Raw genomic sequence first — 20,903 nt, forward strand, 5'->3', positions numbered from 1 at the left:
TGAAGAGGGTATATAGATATTACACCATGAAGAGGGTATATAGATATTACACCATGAAGAGGGTATATAGATATTACACCATGAAGAGGGTATATAGATATTACACCATGAAGAGGGTATATAGATATTACACCATGAAGAGGGTATATAGGTATTACACCATGAAGAGGGTATATAGATATTACCCCATGAAGAGGGTATATAGATAGTACACCATGAAGAGGGTATATAGATATTACACCATGAAGAGGGTATATAGATATTACACCATGAAGAGGGTATATAGATATTACACCATGAAGAGGGTATATAGATATTACACCATGAAGAGGGTATATACTGTAGATAATACTCTTTAGCTTACAATAGACATACAGCATACTTGGACAGTATATGCAGTAAACTGAAATGAGTCAGAGGAATCCTCAAAGTTCTGGATAGAACATGAGATGTTTGGCCATCTGATGGACATGTCTGAGTTTGGTGGTTGCCAGGAGAACGGTACTTGCCTGACTGCATTGTGCCAAGAAGAGTTGAAGCTGTTATAGCTGCAAAGGGCGGAGCCAACTCAATATTGAACCCTACAGACTAAGACTGGGATGCCATTAAAGTTCATGTGTATGTAAAGACAGGCGTCCCAATACTTTTGGCAATATAGTATAAGGCAGTGTTTCTCAACTCCGGTCCTCGGGGCACACTAACAGGCCAGGTTTGCAAGAAAACTGAAATACATCACAGGTGATATCATTTGCTGCTCAGTGATTGCAGTATTCTAGTCTGCATCTCCCCAAGGTAATACTTAAAATCTGGCCTGTTAGTGTGCCCCGAGGACCGGAGTTGACAAACACTGGTATAAGGGAAGGTTTTCAGTAACCGGGAGCACCTGGTATAATAGTTTGTAGATGGAGGATATGAGGTGTGGTTGGTGTGGGCCTTGGATTCATATGTGTTTGAATTTGGTTGGTCGGTGTAAAGCTAATGATGGAGAGAGGGGGGAGAAAAATGCTTCCATTGAATATAAGAGGTAAAGAGGTTATTGGGAATATGGAGCTTAGTGTGGAATTCCTCAAAGGGTCTGAGTTTGCTTGTAACCAAATCTACAAAATGATGCAACTATAAGGAGAATTATCTGCAGGACTGTGAAAACAACAGCCAGGTCTATTAAGAGGAGAAGTCTCACAACAGATTATTGACCACAATGTGGTGGATAAGAACAGTCAAGGTAATGAAAAAGCCAACAATAGCACTGCAAAAGGTCCCTGTTCCCCGCCACTTTCTCCAGACACATCACAAGCACACGGCTTATCTGGAGGTCATGGCAACTGAGACCATCCACAAGGGTTCACCTACTGATAATGAAAGGTTCTCCCTCTTATGTAGGAAGGAGACCTTCTGGATTTATAAGTTTGATTCCTTATCACCATATGGCCTGAATGAGGACTTAGAGATCCATAATATTGTCTAATAATAATCATATCCCATTAACTTCTTTTTACCACTTTGTGTGGCATAATTGTTGTCTCTGGCAGACATATTAACATTAATAGTAATATTTTAATTTTTATTATTTTTTATGATTATTATTATAATATTAGTTAGTTCTTAGAATATGCACAATAGTATTCAGGCAAATATTCCCCTTTTTATTATTTTCTGATATTTTGTACATTTGTGATTATAATGTAGAGTTTATATTTGATGGCAACTGACTCAATGGCAGCCATAAGCATTGATCGGTTAAGTGGCATCCAGATCTGCATAGCTCCGCCCACTCCCCACCCCTCTATTGGGACACATACAGCTTAAATACTCCAGTTGTCTTTATCCCCGTGACTTGATAAAGCGCATGCACGTGAAACACGTCATCACGGCAACTTTACAAGCTTGCGTTCCATGCTGGGACTCCAAGGCTTCCTCTGGTTCTTCCCAGGGCTTTTGTATTGGCGCCCCTCTATTAGCCCTCACTGCAGTGCTGGATGACCCTTCCATTAATGCCCAGGGATCTTTTGCAGTGGTGTTGATGGCTTTTTCATTAACTTGACTGTTCCAAACCACCACATTGTGGGTAATAAACTGTTGTTACCCTTAATAGACCTGGCTGTTGTTTTCACAGTCCTGCAGATAATTCTCGTTCTAGTGACCACTGGGGGCACCTAGGGTGCTCTAATAGAAAAAGAAAAATACAGTGTGCCACATTTTTTCCATATGGACAACATAAATAGCATAGGGGAGGAGGATTGTTTCAGTGGAGAGGACATGGTGGAGTCAGCTGACCATAATAAAGGGCATGGGTGAGGGGGGTAGATAAGCCAAAATTCTATTTCAGACCAGCGACTGGGTGGGTGATGGACAGACCAGGACATAAAAGTGTGGAGGTGGGAGGCATAATAATAAATTAACCACTTCCCACCGGAAGGCCGTCATATGACGTCCTGGACTTGAAGTGGTGATATCTGGATGATGGGTGCAGTTGCAGGCATCATCCAGATATCTTTCTTTTCAGCCAGCAATTCCCTTACTTGTAAAAGCCATCCTAGCCACTCATGAGCCACTTGATTGATTTTACAGGCAGTGGGAGGGGATGTCCTGCACCTCTCCTGCTGCCCTCCAGTGCCTCTCTTGGCTCTCCCTTGTGATCGGGGAACCAGAACACCAATTCAGTGATGGAATACCATAGAGCTGGCCATAGACTGGATGGTCCCCGGCCATCTCTATGCTCCTGGGAGGCCGAAAGCAACATCATGATGTCACTTCCGGCGCTGGCAGATGTAAACACTGCCAGTTTTTTATCCTGGAAAGCAGAGATCAATGTACTTTTTTTGTCATGCTTTCCCGGGTAGAGGAGATATCTGGGGTCTACAGGACCCCAGATTTCTCCATAAAGAGGACCTGTCACACCTTATTCCTATTCCACGGGATGTGTACATTTCTTGTAATAGGAATAAAAGTTATTCAAATAAGTTAGATTTGGTGTAAAAATAAAAAAATAATAATAAAGTTATTAAAGCGGAGTTCCGGGCAGAGAAACGATTTTTTGCTGAACATACCCCCGGGACAGTCAGGGCTAGCACATTCCACAATAGCTAGCCTCTGATCTGTCCCGGTTCACACTTACCTGTAAGAAGAAATACTTACTTAGAAATTTTCTTCCACAGCGTTTCCATCTCGGTTGTGGGCAGCTGAAGCCGGCGCGGTCCTCTTCTCTGTCTTCTTCCGCGTCTTCGTGTCCCAGAATGCACTGCACCGGCCCCTCTCGTCACTTCCGGTGCGGCGCCGCATTCCTAAACAGCTTCTGGGCATGCCCAGAAGCTGTTTAGCAGGGGAATGCGGCGTCGCCCGGAAATGACGAGCGGGGCCGGTGCGGCACATTGATTCCTGGGAGCTATGACGTTTAGCTCCCAGGAATCATCGCGAGGCAGGAAGTGACAGGGTGAGCCTCGGCGCTGGAGGAGGAAGCTGTCATAGGTGAGTATTTACGATCTTCAATAAAAAGGTGAGTAAACAAAAAAAAAAAAATAACTATCCAATTCCTTTTCAGGTGAGGTATACCTAGCGGAGGGGCACAAAAAAAAAAAATATTTTTTGTGCCCGGAACTCCGCTTTAAAGTGCTCCTGTCCCCCCCGTGCTCGCACGCAAAAGCAAATGCATATGTAGATTGTGCCCGCATATATAAACAATGTTCAGACCACACATGTGAGGCATCGATGCGAACGTTAGAAGGAGAGCAATAATTCTAGTACTAGACCTCATTTGTAACTCTAAACAGGTAACCTGTAAACATTTTTAGAATGTCGCCTATAGAGATTTTTAAGTACCATAGTTTTGCTCCATTCCATGAATGTGCGAAATTCTAGAGCATGACACATGTGTTTGATATCTATTTACTCGGCGTAACATCATCTTTTATATCTTACAAAAAATTGGGTTACAGTATCTATGGTTGTAACGGAACCGCCGACCCACACTGTGTTTGTGGTCTTCCATCAGTATACGGCTTCCTTGCAGTCATGAACATACGGTATATACCAGATTTTCCCAGCCGCCCTCATACAAAGCTAGCCAACAACTTGGCTTGTACTGGAATCACTTTATTGAACAGTCACACAGAATTTATATGTATACAGCATGGACACATCCCCCTCATGATCAAATTACCACACACTGGTCAGGGTTTGCCTGATTACATTATCATATGCAGATGAAATTGTATACAGAAACAGAATTAACCTGAACTAATTATCTAGCCATCTGGACAGAACAATGTGGGCTCATTAAAATTTTAAGAAAGGGACAGGCAGATTTAACACAATACACATCCCACCTCAAAACAGACAATAGGACAAGACTGCCAATGACAGTCTGTCTGTCTCCTACATTGAAGTACATGGAATACACATCTACGAATTGCTATGATTATTTAGGAGGTAGACTTCATGGCAACAGGCTATAGGTCTCATAGTGTAAAGTGGGATTAAATCTTCATATCCCTTGAGAGATGTTGTTGACAAATATTACTGTCCCACTTGAAGCAATCCAAACCATTAAGTATATGTCTTTCACTCCCAGTGACGGTGAGTACCGTCACAATGGTGCTTTTTTTATTTTTTTCATTAAAATTCATGAAAGTGTATTTTTTCCAAAGAAATTGTGCTTGAAAAATTGCTGCAACCACCATTTTATTCTCTAGGATCTTTGCTGAAAATATATATATATTTTTAGTGTTTGGGGGGTTCTGAGTATTTTTTTTAGCAAATAAATGATGATTTTTACATGTAGGAGAGAAATGCCAGAATTGGCCCGGATGGGAAGTGGTTAACAGGTCAGGTGCTCCCAGACCGCCCCTAGATCTCAGCCAAAGCAAAGTGGATTGTGCTATGCGATGGGACTTATGGTGCCATATAAATGTAACAAAGGTACTTTGCAGCAATTTCAGCTGAGAAAGAGGGACTTGGACTGGGAGAGTCTCCAATAGGTACAGCAGTTTGGGGAGGAACCACATTGTGAGGACATTTACCATGCCTAGCCAGGAGATATTATACAGTAAGCATCCCATTGTTTCAGGGATAAATGTATGTCTTGAAATAAAGAAGGAAGGTTAGCTTAGTATAATGAGGAGAAGGTGTCACATGAATAACGAGGTATTTGAGGGAACAGGTACACTAGTGATACGAGTAAGCGGATTGTAAGGTGCCCAGAGTTGTGGGAGGAATGTTGATAGAAAGATCCTCGATCTTAGAAGTATTAATCTTATACCCCGGCAGTGTACTCAGGTAGATGATTGACAATTATTAGTAGTTATAATTTATACACAGCATGTTTGTTACAATGAATGTTTTATTATATATTCAGAGTGGAAACCTCGGGGATGATAATATTGATGTTAAAGAAGAGTATAAAGAGGAGGATGAGGAGTATGGAGTGATGGAGGAGTTTTCAGAAGGACACAAGGATATGATGGAGCCACCTAATACCAGGAACCCACCAGAGAGATGTCCCCGTCCTCTGTATTCCCGGGACTCCACACAGGAAGGTCACACCATCCCCCACTGTTACAAGGTTGGTGCGATGGAGTATCTAGAACATGGACTTGTGGAGGTGATGTGAGGATTTTTTATGTGAACTAATAAGATGATTTTTCTCTCATTTTCTTTAGGGTGAAGATCTGATCGATATAGAATTTGAGGTTAAAGCAGAAGAAGAAGAGAGGTATGTGAGGGATAATCAGCAGTCTATGGAGGAGGATGGAATAACGGGGACATTTATAGAGGAGGACACTCCTACAGAGATCAGCACAGGTGGGTCATTAACACTAAATACATTCCTCCACCCATACTGCTCACTGATTGGTCCAGAGTGCCCAGGTCTAGCAAGATCTCTGACTGCAATTTTCCCAGATTTACTTGCTCTGTTATTTGCTGGTTGTGCCGGGTGGAGGGATATGTCTGTATAGTCTCAGACCCAAGTCACTGAGTGCAGTCTCAGGAGATGGGAGGCAGCGGTGTGGGACCTCTGCAACTTGTCTCATGTAAACATTTAAGCTTCCACTGAATACTGAATACCAATATTATGAGTCCTGAATAGTGAAGGGCCGAACACCTCCCCTGTTTGGTTCACACCAGAACATCTCGAACAGGGAAAAAGTTCTAGTGAACATGTCAACTCTAATAAAGTCTATGGGATACGAAGATGAAAAATCAAGTCCTCATTTTAAAGGCTTCTATGCAAGTTATTGCCATAAAAAAATGTATGGGGGTCCGGGTACTGCCCTTGGGGACATGTATCAATGCAAAAATATTTTTTTACAGGAGCAGTGATGCTTAAAGTGAAACAATAAAAATGAAAAATTCCTTTAAATATCGTGCCTGGGGGGTCCCCTTAATGTGCCTGTAAAGTGGCGCATCTGTACGCTTTATGGAGCCTGCTGCAGCAATACTGACATCTCTAAAGGAAAAAATGTAATTTAAACTTGCTCAGGGCTGTAATGTATTGTCGGCTCCCGGCAATGCAGGTAAAAAAACAACATATGGTTCCCCCCACCCAGTCTATACCAGGCCCTTCGGGTCTGGTATGGATTTTAAGGGGAACCCCACGCCAAAATAAAAAAAAAACAAAAAAAACGGCGCGGGGTCCCCCCCAAAATCCATACCAGACCCTTACCTGAGCATGTGGCGTGGAAGGCCAGAAAAGGTGTGGGACGAGCGAGCAAACCCCCTCCTGATCCATACCAGTGCTGCTTGCCCCCCAAAGCACCTTGTCCCCATGTTGATGAGGACAAGGGCCTCTTCCCGACAACCCTGGGCTGTGGTTGTCGGGGTCTGCGGGTGGGGGGTTTATCGGAATCTGGAAGCTCCCTTTTAACAATCGTACCCTTACCCATTCACCCAAAAAGTGTACAAAAAAATAAACACATTTAGCACTGCCCCCTTGAGAACTGCCTGATTTCACACTTTTGGATCCCACTGGGTTACCATTAGCAACCTTAATACTCAGTCTCTCACTTTCCTTCTTGGCTCATTCAAAAATCAGTCCAGGGGTATGTAGTTGTTTTTGGTGTTTCATTTATAATTTGGGGATGGAGAAGGGAATAGTGGGATACTCCAAATTAACTATGCACAAGATTTGAGGACTTCTATCTCTTGGTACAGCCAGGATGTTGATCCATCTTGCCACTGAGGTGAATTTAGCTTTAAGGCTCTTTTCCAGATGACTTGATGAACTAAGTTTATCTTCAGGACAATCTCCTTTCCATCCTATTTCTTGACTGCTGAGACCCGTCCACTGACTATCCTACTCTTGGGGTGGCCCTCCTCAAGTCAGTCACCTTGACATAAGCCCCTGTACTCACGATACTGTTTTTCTAGGGTCTCCAGTGTCTCCCCCTCAGTCAGCTCTCCTGGACCTCTGGGTTCAACTCTTTTCCTCTGGCCCTCAGGACTACCTCCTAAGACCACCTGCCACTGCTACAGAGAAGAAGGCAGCCACCTCCCTCCCTCCGGGACTCTGCTCTCCAGCCAAAGACCCCGTAGCACATGTGCTCCTGGCTTTTTTACAGTATCCCAGAATGCACCGAGACAGCCTGTCTCTGCCAATCACCAGGACTGTATCAAAGCCTATGCATCCATTGGTCAGATTTCCTCCCACTGCCCAACATGCCTCCCTATTGGACCAGCGTGAAACACTCTCTAGACAGAATGAATCGCATACTGAGCAGACCTCACTAACAGATCCTGCTCTCTGGTAGGCAGAAAGAAATATAGATTTGCCTGCAGCTCCTCTGATAGGCAGACAGAGCCAAAAACTATACTCTCTCACTAGCACCTACCTAGGAGGGTTCTACACACAAAAGACAGTTTCTGTATCGTCCATTGACAGACGCAGCTCTTATGCTTCTTATACCATTGGGTTATGCTGCCCCCTACAGGAGTAGTACTAGGCAGGAAAAAAACAGTTTACCATGCCTATGGGGGCTGTCCCTATAGGCATAACCCCACACACCCTGCTTCAGCACACCAGTTTTGTTTCTGCCTAATGAAGGGGTAGGACCTACGTTTCCTGCTGTGACTTCGGTCTCAGTTTTTTATTCTTTTAAAGAATATTTTGTTTTATTTTCTTTACTCACTTATGCTAGTTAGTGTTCAGGGGGATCCTCCTGGTGAACTACAAGCGATAGCCGGCTGAGGTTTCGCACTGGATAATCTAGATCCTTAAGGTCTGGCCTACGTGTTACAGGTTATAGTCCCGCACTAGGCTTTGCCACGACAGAGCCCTGTTTTTAGATTGGGACGAACCTGCGAGTGGATGTCTCGCTGAGACACGACTACCTGGAACGCCCTGAGTCGCAGAGTACCTCTCGGCTGGCAGCACCCCCACTCCGGGTGAGAGGTGGTCAGTCCGGAGCAGAGCCCACCCATTCCATGGTATGGTGAGTAAATAAAGCCCCCCATATGGCTTAGTGGTCTTGGGGGGGACGTGGACCCACTTCTGGGGATGATAGGACCTAGTACTTCCTTAAAGATCCCCCTGGCCTGTCAGGATACCTGGCCCTGTGTCCTAAACTCCTCCCCTGCCCTTATTGTGGTGGGGGGCACTATTGCTACGGTGCCTGGCGTTCTGGGGGGTAAAAATGGTACCTTTCCTGCTGGGTCTTGTTGTAGATCCTCTGTGGCCTCCGATTTGGGGTCCCCTGACCGCAGTCACAGAGTACCTCTCGACTGGCAGCACCCCCACTCCGGGTGAGAGGTGGTCAGTCCGGAGCAGAGCCCACCCATTCCATGGTATGGTGAGTAAATAAAGCCCCCCATTAGTGGTCTTGGGGGGGACGTGGACCCACTCCTGGGGATGATAGGACCTAGTACTTCCTAAAAGATCCCCCTGGCCTGTCAGGATACCTGGCCTTGTGTCCTGACCCTGCCCTTATTGTGGTTTTCACCTGGGGAGCGCTATTGCTACGGCGCCTGGCATCCTGGGGGGGGTAAAAATGGTACCTTTTCCTGCTGGGTCTTGTAGATCCTCTGTGGCCTCCAATTTGGGGTCCCCTGACCGCATGGCACGCCGTGGGAGCTGCCATCTTTTTGTGTGGGCATAGGAGAATTTCTCCCCATTGACTTGCATGGTGCAGCCATTTTCCCTGTGCTTCCCATAGACTTGCATTGGCAGCTATTTTTGTGTAGCTCTATGGAGCTATATAGGCAGCATGACCTTTCACATTCTATTCAGGCTGTGACTTTCACCTTCACTTTCCTACTGCACAGTTCAGCTCTGGAGGTTTTTCAGTGAGGTGGTAAAGTGCTGGGGTCTCTGTGGGCATATCCCTGCACACTCTGCTATCTGCATATATTTAAGGGGGAATCTTAAGGGCAGCAGTTGGCCTTGGGCACTATTAAGGGCCAAGGGTCAGCCTTGGCTATTTACTTCCAACGTCCGTTGGCTGCTAATGCCTTGATTCACACTTTCATTCAGGGGGTGCATCATCTGGCTTCTCCAAGGAGATCCCCGTTGCCTCCGTGGGATCTCAATCTGGTTTTGTCTGTTCTAAAAAAACCTCCTTTTAAGAACGTTAGGGAGATTTCTCTGCTTTCTTTATCCCAGAAGGTTGCTTTTCTGGCAGCAATTACTTCTGCCTGCAGAGTGTCTGAATTGGCGGCGCTGTCCTGACGTTCGCCTTATTTGGTGGTCCACAGAGATTAAGTGGTACACTGACCTAATCCGTCTTTTCTCCCTAAGGTGGTGTCTGATTTCCATCTCAATGAAGACATTGTGTTGCCTTCACTCTGTCCTAAGCCTAAGCATCCCAAGGAAATTGCTTTGCACTCTCTGGATGTGGTTCGGGCGATCAGGGTTTACCTGACGGTCACTGAGTCTTTTAGGATATCAGATGCTCTTTGTCCTTACTGAGGGATCTTGTAAAGGTTTGGCTGTGTCTGCTGTGACTATATGCAGATGGATCAGGCAGACGGTTGTCCAGGCTTATTCTTTGAAGGTTCCTCCTTTCCCTGTGAAGGTGCGTTCTACTAGAGCACCGAGTGCCTTTTGGGCTTTTCACCATCAGGCCTCAGTAGTGCAAGTTTGTAAGGCGGCAACTTGGTCGTCTGTGCACACATTTACAAAATTCTACAAGGTAGATTTTTTGGCATCTTCGGATGCATCCTTTGGCCGCAAGGTTTTGCAGGCTGCTGTTTAAAAGAGACTTGTTTGTTTCTTTCATGGGTGAGCTCATGTTGTTCCTGGTTGAGCTTCATGTTACCCAGTTGGCTAAGTTTAGCCTTTGGAGTTTACGTTAACTATTTGGTTTGCGTTCTTCCCACCTCTCATGCCTACACTGCTTTGGGATGTCCCAATGGTATAAGACATATAAGAGCTGCGTCTGTCAATGGACGATAGAGAAAACTGGATTTATGTAAGAACTTACCATAAAATCCTTTTCTCTGAAGTCCCTTGACAGACGCAGCACCGTCCCTCTGATATGGGGATGGTTTGTGTCGTCTTCTCACTGCTTGCAACAAAACTGGTATGCTGGAGCAGGGTGTGGGGGGTTATGCCTAAAAGGACAGCCCTCGTAGGCATGGTGAACTGTTTTTTTCCTGCCTAGTACTACTTCTGTAGGAGGCAGCATAACCCAATGGTATAAGAAGCATAAGAGCTGCGTCTGTCAATTGACTTCAGGATTTACAGTAAGTTCTTACGAAAATCCAGTTTTTTGACAAGTCCTTTACGTCAAATGTCAGAAGGGGCGGTGCCACCGGGTGATGTAACTGAGTGGTCCCACCCCTTGCCTATAAAAGAGCTGTCAAAGCTCAAGAGCGTCATGCAGCGGGGACGCCTCAGAAGAGGTGGAAGCGTCCTTTAATTATTTTCTATTTTTCGGGTGCGGCAGCCGTCGTGATTGACGATGGATTTACATCGGGGGACACTATTTTTTTATTTTTATTTTTGAATAAAGGACTTTTCAAAAACTGTCTTTTGTGTTTATTATTTTGTACAATATTTTTGCTGAATTGGTAGGGGTACGATGCACCTGATACCCATTCACATAGGGAGGGGGGGCGGGATCTGGGGGCCCCCTTGTTAACGGGGGCTTCCAGTTTCCGATAAGCCCCCCACCCGCAGACCCCCACAACCACATCTCAGGGTTGTTGGGAAGAGGCCCTTGTCCCCATCAACATGGGGACAAGGTGCTATGGGTGGCACCCCAAAGCACTCTCCCCATGTTGAGGGCAAGTGGCCTGGTAAGGTTCAAGAAGGGAGGTGCTCACTCGTCCCCCCCCCATCCTGGCCTGCCAGGCTGTCCACTGGGATAAGTGTCTGGTATGGATTAGGCTGCTCACTTGGATAAGTGTTTTGTTTTGTTTTTTCATATTGGCGTGGAGTTTCCCTTAAAATCTGTACCAGACCCCAAGGGTCTGGTGTAGATTTTGGGAGGGACCCCATGCCATTTTTTTTTAATTCTGTCTTAGGGTTCCCATTAACCACATAAATAGAGGATACTTTCAACCCCTTCCTGCCTAGACCAATTTTCAGCATTCAGTGCTCATTGGCGCCTATGGGAAATATTGATCAGCTTGGCATGGCACTGCTCCCCATCTTCAACATTGGCATCTATGGGAAATATTGGTAAGCTTGACATGACACTGCTCACGAACTATAAGTGACAGGGACCCAAAACTTGGGGAGCACTGAAAGGGGACCCAGGAATACAACATATCCATAAATTTTAAACGTGGTTTATAACCAGAACACTACACTGACCGCACTAAACTAACTCAACACACTATCCACTAACTACCTGCCTAACCTCTATTATCTCACACTATACACGGATGCCATGTAAGCAGCAGCCTTCTATAGTGTGGGGTGTGGACTTAGCACCTGAGCCATGATTGGCTAAAGGCACCCTGCCTTTGGCCAATAAAGACTCTGACAGGACATTGTGCTGTGATTGGCCAAAGCATACAGGTCAGGTTCATGCTTTGGCCAATCACAAGCACTTAATGCACTGCAATCATGCACTCATCGGCAGGCGAACTTGTCGCGGAGCGCCCCGGGTGTTAGTGGGTTCAGCGAACACACAAACACCTGGTGTTCAAGTCGAACTTATGTTCAACTCCATCCAGCCTATCCCTAGTCCTGAACTTTACACTATATAATTTATATTGTACATTACATACTCCTGACCCGGCACTATATACTCTGTTGTACATTACATACTCCTGACCCCGGCACTATATACTCTATGTTGTACATTACATACTCCTGACCCCGACACTATATACTCTATGTTGTACATAATTTTGATACTGTATAGACCTAACTTTTGTATCCTATATAATACGTTGTAAATTACATAGGCTTTACTTCTTTTGCACCCACTTTTTCATGTTGATAATAATGTGATAACATCCTCCAACTTTGGAACCTTAAACAGAAAGTGATATTTAGGGAGGAGTCAGTAACTCAATGATGGTGGTCTTTAGGATCAGTCCAGTCTTCATCTTGGTTGGTCTTCCCCAATCCTCACTCTCTGACCTCTGGTGGGGCTCAGCCCCGCTGTTATTCATGACTAAATCATGGACTAAATAAGGAAGTGCAGGACTTCTTGTGTTGGAAAGATGGCAATGAGTGATAGAGGGGGAGGGGACACTCGTCCTATAATCCCCTAATCACTGTCACCCCTATAAAACACAGTTCTCGTTGTTTCCTCTCTCTCTCTCTCTCTCTCTCTCTCTCTCTGACTAAGGTCCATGAATAAAGAAATGAACTGGTAGGAGATCAGAGGACCCATTTACTAGTTACCTTGAGGGGGGAATTGTAAGATCCTCAGAGACAAAGCTGCCTGATGTGGGCGGAGTCCTGGTTTAGGGGAACCAATGTGCTGATGTCTAGTAATAATCTTTGTATTTCTATTTTAGTACATGGACGGGAGATGAGGAAAACCTCAGAGGATTGTCTCACTTTGTCTCCAGACTGTAAAGTAGAAGATGAGGACATCACACAGTATAGTCCAGGAGAAAGCACGGCTACCTCAAATGTCCACCCGGCACCACACAGTGTAGGTGGACCATCGTATTCCTCTTATCCTGAGGAACCTCAGACTGTGAGGGACGGTGCCGGACCATCGTATTCCTCTTATCCTGAGGAACCTCCGACTGTGAGGGACGGTGCCGGACCATCGTATTCCTCTTATCCTGAGGAACCTCAGACTGTGAGGGACAGTGCCATCCTTCCAACAGATAAGAGGTTTTCCTGTACTGAGTGCGGGAAGTGTTTCCCTTTTAAATGCAATCTTGATGTACACAAAAGATCTTGTACAGGGGAGAAGCCATATAACTGTCCTGAGTGTGGTAAATGTTTTTCAAAGAAGTCCTATCTTTCCAGACATCAGAGATCTCACACGGGAGAAAAGCCATATTCCTGTCCTGTGTGTGGGAAATGTTTTTCACAGAAGTCTCATCTTTGCAATCATCAGATAACTCACACAGGGGAGAAGCTTTATTCTTGTCCTGAGTGTGGGAAATGCTTTTCAGATAAGTCCCATCTTCACACACATCAGCGACTGCACACGGGGCTGAAGCCATTTTCCTGTTCAGAGTGTGGGAAATGTTTTGCACGGAAATCAAACCTTGTTAGACATCAGAGGTTTCATACGAGGGAGAAGCCATTTTCCTGTTCAGAGTGTGGCAAATGTTGTTCACAGAAGTCTGATCTTTCCAGACATCAGAGATCTCACACAGGGGAGAAGCCATATTCCTGTTCTGAGTGTGGGAAATGTTTTTCACAGACGTTTGAACTTTCCAAACATCAGAAATCTCACACGGGGGAGAAGCCATTTCCCTGTTCTGAGTGTGGTAAATGTTTTTCACAGAAGTCTGATCTTTCCAGACATCAGAGATTACACACGGGGGAAAAGCCGTATTCCTGTCCTGAGTGCAGGAAATGTTTTTCAGACAAGTCCATTCTTTACAAACATCAGAGATCTCACACGGGGCAGGTGCCATTTCCCTGTTCTGAGTGTGGTAAATGTTTTTTACAGGAGTCTGATCTTTCCAGACATCAGAGATCTCACACGGGGGAAAAACCATATTCCTGTCCTGAGTGTGGGAAATGTTTTTCACAGAAGTCTCATCTTTGCAATCATCAGAGAACTCACACAGGGGAGAAGCTCTATTCTTGTTCTAAGTGTGGAAAACATTTTTCAGACAAGTCCATTCTTTACAAACATCAGAGATCCCACACGGGGCAGGAGCCATTTCCCTGTTCTGAGTGTGGGAAATGTTTTTCACAGAAGTCTTATCTTTGCAATCATCAGAAAACTCACACGGGGGAGAAGCCGTATTCCTGTCCTGAGTGTGGGAAATGTTTTTCACAAAAATCTTATCTTTGCAAACATCAGAGATCTCACACGGGGGAGAAGCCGTATTCCTGTCCGGAGTGCGAGAAATGTTTTTCAGACAAGTCCAATCTTTCCAGACATCAGAGATCACACAGGGCAGGAGCCACTTCCCTGTTCTGAGTGTGGGAAATATTTTTCACAGATGTCCAGTCTTGCCAGACATCAGAAGTCTTACATAGATACAAATACATATTCCAGTTCTGAGTGTGAGAAATGTTTTCCAACAAAAATAGACTTTGTTATTCATCAGCCAGACCATTGTTCTTGATATTTATGGATAGCCTACAGACGGGTATGCTACCGGCTGATTGGAAAAACTCCAACGTGGTACCATTATTTAAAAAAGGGCAGAGATATATCCTGGGGAACTATAGGCCGATTAGCCTAACATCATTAGTCTGCAAGATTTTGGAGAGGATGTTAAGGGACCACATACAAGACTTTAGTAATAAAAATGGTATTAGTAGTAGTAATCAGCATGGATTCATGAAAATTCGTTCTTGCCAGACCAACCTAATAACCTTCTATGAAGAAGTGAGCTGCCATCTAGATAAAGGAAAGCCTGTGAACATGGTTTGTCTAAACTTTGCAAAGGCATTTGACACAGTCCCCCACAAAAGCTTACTATACAAACTAAGGTACGTAGGTATGGACCATAGGGTGAGTACTTGGATAGAGAACTGGCTTCAGGGGAGAGTCCAGAGGGTGGTGATAAATGGGGAGTACTCGGATAGGGCGAGTCTGGAAAGTGGGGTCCCCCAGGGTTCTGTCCTGGGACCAATCCTGTTTAATTTATTCATAAATGACCTAGAGGATGGGATAAACAGCACAATCTCGGTATTTGCGGATGATACTAAACTTAGCAGGCCAATATCTTCTATGCAGGATGTGGAAACCTTACAAGCGGACCTGAACAAAATAATGGGGTGGGCAACTACATGGCAGATGAGGTTTAATGTTGAAAAATGTAAGGTAATGCACTTGGGCATCAGAAACACGAACGCAAGCTACTCGCTAGGTGGTGATCCTCTGGGTGAACCTATGATGGAAAAGGACCTGGGGGTCCTAGTGGACAACAGGCTTGGCAATGGCATGCAAGGAAAGCCAACATAATACTGGCATGTACAGTATAAAAAAGGGGATTCACTCCAGAAATAAAGAGATTATTCTCCCGCTCTACAAGACTCTGGTCCGGCCACATCTGGAGTATGCTGTCCAGTTCTGGGCACCGGTCCTCAGGAAGGATGTGCTGGAACTGGAGAAAGTCCAGAGAAGGGCAACAAATCTAATTAGGGGAATGGAGGACATCAGCTATGAGGAAAGGCTACAAGCATTAAACTTATTCACTCTGGAGAAGAGACGCTTGAGGGGGGGATATGATATCAATGTACAATTACTGTACTGGTGACCTCAGCATAGGGAACAAACTTTTCAGAGAAAGGGAATTCAATAAGACACGTGGCCACTCACTAAAACTAGAGGAAAAATGGTTTAACCTTAAACTGTGTAAGGGGTTCATTACTGTCAGAGCGGTAAGGATGTGGAATTCTCTTCCACAAGCAGAGGTATCAGCAGGGAGCATCGATAGTTTCAAAAAACTTTTAGATGGGCACCTTAAAGACCACAACATACAGGGGTATTCAATGTACGGTTAAAAGAAAACACACACACACATCATAGGTTGAACTGGATGGACTGATGTCTTTTTTTCAACCTCACTAACTATGTAATCAGAGATGTCACATGGGGGAGAAGCTATATAACTGTCCTGAGTGTGGGAAATGCTTTTCACAGAAGTCCCATCTTCACACACATCAGCAACTGCACACGGGGCTGAAGCCGTTTTCCTGTTCAGAGTGTGGGAAATGTTTTGTATGAAAAATCATACCTCGTTACACATCAAAGGTTTCACATGGGGAAAAAGCCATATTCCTGTCCTGAGTGTGGGAAATGTTTTTCAGATAAGTTCAATCTTTACCAACATCAGAGATCTCACACAGCAGACAAGCTGCTTTCCTGTCCTGAGTGAGGGAATTGTTCCACACTGAAGTCCCGTCTTCTTGTACATCAGGGGTCCCACACAACCCTCAAGGTGTATTAGTGCCTTGAGTGTGGGAAATGTCTTCTATATCAATGTTGATGGACATCACAGCTCTCAAGCACACCCTGATATACACCTCAGATATACTCCATGGCTGATCTTCATCATGTAAGAAACACTTCATAAGGAGATCAGAGATCACCAAAGTCATGGATGAAGTGTTGTCCCGTGTTGGCCATTGATAGTAGTAGAAAAATAATAATGGAGTCTGTGACAGAACTGCTTGGCACCCCGACTAGGTGCTTCCTTCTGCCAAACCCTTCTGAGCAGACTGAGAACTAATACCATCCCCTTTTACCCCAAACATCGTACACAGACAAGATGTGAGGTAAAATCCAAAGGAATGACTGTTTATTGAAGCTCAGACACATACTTCACACCGTACAGGAGGACATCCCCTCCTGATCATATTACCCTAACAATACAAACTGTAAACAAGAATATAATTAACATAACTAAGGAACAGCCAACATGAACTACGCTACTCCCCCTCTAGCAACTGATAACTTACAGTGATATACTTAACATGAGCTAATTAACTGGTCACTTAAACCAGCCTAGGTGGAGGGGACAATACTAGCAGACAGACAGAGACAATGGAACAATGGGAGAGATCTACTTAACATAAACACTTTATAGCAGGAGGCCCCAGTGGTTTGGGCTGATTACATAACATCTACAGTCATTGCTGGTTTGAGGCATAGAGGCTCCAAATATGGATATGGAACCTCCAGTTCCCGGAGTCTGTGTGTTTTGGGGAGACATAAACTTGAATCAGAAACAAGACCACTCCACGGATCCCCCAGGCATACACCTTCTAAAGAGTAGTGTTCCCTTAAATGCCAGGGCCCATAGTCCGTGGGTAAGAGGCTCGCTCCCAGTCCTCTCCAAAAGCCTCTGTCCTGGTTAGGACTGTCACAGAGTCATTACCTTCCAATGGCTGAGTACATTTTGTGGTGTGAGCTTTCAGAAACATTAAGGCCTCATGCACACGGGGCGTTAGAAAAAAACGTGCTGCAAAGCTAGTTCTGTCGCCGGGAAAAAGCAGCTTAAAAACGCCTATGCCACTTACAGCTCAAAAACGTCTGTGTGTGCATGAGGTCATAGAATAACATGGAGGGGCGTTTTTAAGCTGCAAAACGCCTGACACTCCTAACAGCAGCTGTAAAAACGCCCTGTGTGCATGGGGCCTTAGAGGTCTATTTAAAAATACAAAAATAGTTAAATGAGTGTGACCAACATTCGCCCAGCTGTGACAAGTTTTGGCAAAATTTTATCTCATGTGATCGTTGGTTCCATCTAGTGGCCATAATGCTTTATTTTGCACTACTGTATTTTTACTGATGGAGGTATTCCAGGAAAAATACCATAATATGGCCACTAGATGTAGCTGGTGATCATAAGAAATCACTGTGTTAAATAAAATACAGCCAGAATTTTTAACAGCTAAATGAATGTTTGTCATATTCGTCCAATGAATTTTCTGTAAAGTGGGGAAAAAAAACAAGGGAGGTCAGTGAAAGCAGCACAGATTACACACACTACACATTGTTAGGCACAAGTCAACCCTTTGATTGTCCCTAGATATTAACCCCTTCCCAGCCGGTGTTATTAGTACAGTGCTAGTGTATAGTATTATCACTGATCTCTGTATTGGTGTCACTGGTGATGACAGTGTCAGTTTCCAGTCAGTGTCATTAGTACAGTGACAGTGTATAGTATTATCACTGATCTCTATATTGGTGTCACTGGTGATATCAGTGTCAGTTCCCAGTCAGTGTCATTAGTACAGTGACAGTGTATAGTATTATCACTGATCTCTGTATTGGTGTCACTGGTGATGTCAGTGTCAGTTCCCAGTCAGTGTCATTAGTACAGTGACAGTGTATAGTATTATCACTGATCTCTGTATTGGTGTCACTGGTGATGTCAGTGTCAGTTCCCAGTCAGTGTCATTAGTACAGTGACAGTGTATAGTATTATCACTGATCTCTGTATTGGTGTCACTGGTGATGTCAGTGTCAGTTCCCAGTCAGTGTCATTAGTACAGTGACAGTGTATAGTATTATCACTGATCTCTGTATTGGTGTCACTGGTGGTGTCAGTGTCAGTTCCCAGTCAGTGTCATTAGTACAGTGACAGTGTATAGTATTATCACTGATCTCTGTATTGGTGTCACTACTGATATCAGTGTCAGTTAATGCTCCTCCCAGCCAACGTCAGCAGATTGTCCACCACACTATCACAGTCCCACTATAAGTTGCTGATCATTACCAGTATAATGTCATAGCTGTGTAAATTCCACCATATACCATAGTTTGTGGACTCTATAACGTTTACTCAAACCAATTAATATACACTTATTGGGATTTATTTTTTACCAAAGACATGTAATGGAATACTTCTTAACTTAAACGTATTCAGAATTTTTTTTTATTTATTGGATATATTTTATAATAGAAATATTGTTTTTTTGTTTTTTTTTTTCAAAATGTCTGTTTATATAATAAAAAATAAAAAACCCAGTTGTGATCGAAGACCACAAAAAAGCTTTATTTGTGTGAAAAAAATGATATAAATGTAATTTTTCTACAGTGTTGCATGACTGCACAATTTCCAGTTAAAGTAGCGCAGTGCTGAATAGCAAAAAAAAAAATGCTCTGGTCACGAAGGGGGTAAAACCTTCCAGAGCTTAAGTGGTTAAACCAACCATTAATTTAAAACTAAAAATGTGTATTTGGCCATTTGATGGCGCTAAGTATAATAGAAATTGGTGTCATCACCCGGGCTCGTCGGCCTCCTGCTTCAGGGGGTGTGGCCAGATGGGCACGCTTATACACATATGGTGGAATGTCCTAAAGTGCGTCTCTTTTGGATGAGGGTACACTTTTATTTTTTCAGGTACGACGGTCAATGTTATCGAAGATGCAAGTATTACCCTTCTGAATAAACCAGTGGAAAATGTTCCGAGACACACACAGACCTTAATATACGTCATGTTCTTCCCCATGACTAAGCTCCGGGGGCGGAGTAAAACATGTTGGGGGCGTGGCGGGAGCCCAGGCTGAGTTTGTCTCTCTCATACCACCATAGGACTCCATGGATGTGGGGCACCAGCGATCTTTCCTCTCTTCCTTAATATACTTCATGTTCTTGGCGGCCAAAACTGCTGTTGGGACCGCCTGGAAAAGCCCAGATATAGACATCGCCTTAATGAAGTGTAAGCTCACATGGATAATGCTAAAATGAAAGAATTGTTCCGAGACAAACAACCCCTCTTCTACATAATATGGTCTCCTTGGCTCCCCCTATCTCCAGACTAAAGGGGCTGACTCCAGGAACGGCTGGCTGACCGTTCTTCTCCCTGGAAAGATCACAGAGCCCATGTGATCCTTCTATATAGGATCACATGTCTATGGTCATTTCAGAAGCCCCGCCCCCCACAGTTAGAATCACTCCCCTAGTCTCACATTTAACCCCTTGATCACCCATAATGTTAACCCCCTTCCCTGCCAGTGTCATTATAATAGTAACAGTACATATTTTTAGCACTGATTACTGTAGTAATGTCACTGGTTCCCCCAAAAGTGTCAAAAATATCAGTCAGGGGTCCGATCTGTCCGCGGCAATGTCGCAGTCCCGCAAAAAAAAAATTTTTACCAAAAATATGTAGCACAAAAAAATTGGTCAAAAATGTTAAAAAATTTAGATTTTTGAATTTTTTTCTTTTTGAGAATGTCAAATAGCAGAATGTGAAAAGCTAGAGTTATTACCTGATAACTCCTTTTCCAGGAATCCTCCAGGACGGTCACATGAGAGATAGGCTCCACCTTTTGCAGGAAACACAAGCACACAAGTTTAAAACAGGCCGCCCTAGGCTGCCCCCTCAGTTGTACAAAGATTGCCTTGTCTTCAAACATGAACATGCTGATATATGGACTTAGTATCTTACATCAATAAGGGTGGGGGGTCTACCGTCCTGGAGGATTCCTGGAAAAGGAGTTATCAGGTAATAACTCTAGCTTTCCCCAGTCATCCTCCAGGACGGTCACATGAGACCCCAAACATTCATTCCTAGGGTGGGACTATCGCCTGCAGGACTTTTCAACCAAAGGTTAGATCTTGGGCGGAAACCAAGTCGATCCTGTAGTGTTTCGCAAAAGTGGAATCACTGGACCAGATAGGTGCCCGGCAGATTTGCTCAATCGAATCCCCAGCTCTCTCTGCCCAAGATGTGGCTATGGAGCGTGTGGAATGTGCCTTCATGTTTGATGGGCTGGTTTGCTCTTGATTGTCGTAAGCTGATTTTATTGTGTTTTTAATCCATCTGGCGATGGAGTTTTTAGAAGCTGGTTTCCCTCTATGGATCCCTCCAAACTACACGAATAGATTCAGGACTTTTCTAAATTGTTTGG

At 44.3% G+C, this 20,903-nt stretch overlaps 4 protein-coding genes across 4 annotated transcripts in view; 2 read left to right on the forward strand and 2 right to left on the reverse strand.

Annotated features, from left to right (window-relative positions):
• LOC309550245 (uncharacterized protein) overlaps window positions 1-20,903 on the reverse strand; it is a gene marked incomplete at its 3' end in the record, with an annotated part of 2,091,994 nt that overhangs the window by 557,306 nt on the left and 1,513,785 nt on the right.
• LOC309548848 (uncharacterized protein) overlaps window positions 1-20,903 on the forward strand; it is a gene marked incomplete at its 3' end in the record, with an annotated part of 248,873 nt that overhangs the window by 135,638 nt on the left and 92,332 nt on the right. The window lies entirely within an intron of this gene.
• The window catches only part of LOC309548840 (uncharacterized protein), a gene marked incomplete at its 3' end in the record, with an annotated part of 295,113 nt that overhangs the window by 109,429 nt on the left and 164,781 nt on the right, over window positions 1-20,903 (reverse strand). The window lies entirely within an intron of this gene.
• LOC309548844 (uncharacterized protein) lies at window positions 1,199-14,507 on the forward strand (the record flags this gene model as incomplete). The annotated part of the gene is made up of 2 exons (XM_082248780.1): window positions 1,199-1,222; window positions 13,134-14,507. 2 exons carry the CDS (start codon window positions 1,199-1,201, stop codon window positions 14,505-14,507), a joined length of 1,398 nt encoding a protein of 465 aa, XP_082104906.1.

Source organism: Pelophylax lessonae, assembly GCF_965119305.1.
Source record: "Pelophylax lessonae genome assembly, chromosome: 3".
Classification (NCBI taxonomy): Eukaryota; Metazoa; Chordata; class Amphibia; order Anura; family Ranidae; genus Pelophylax; species Pelophylax lessonae.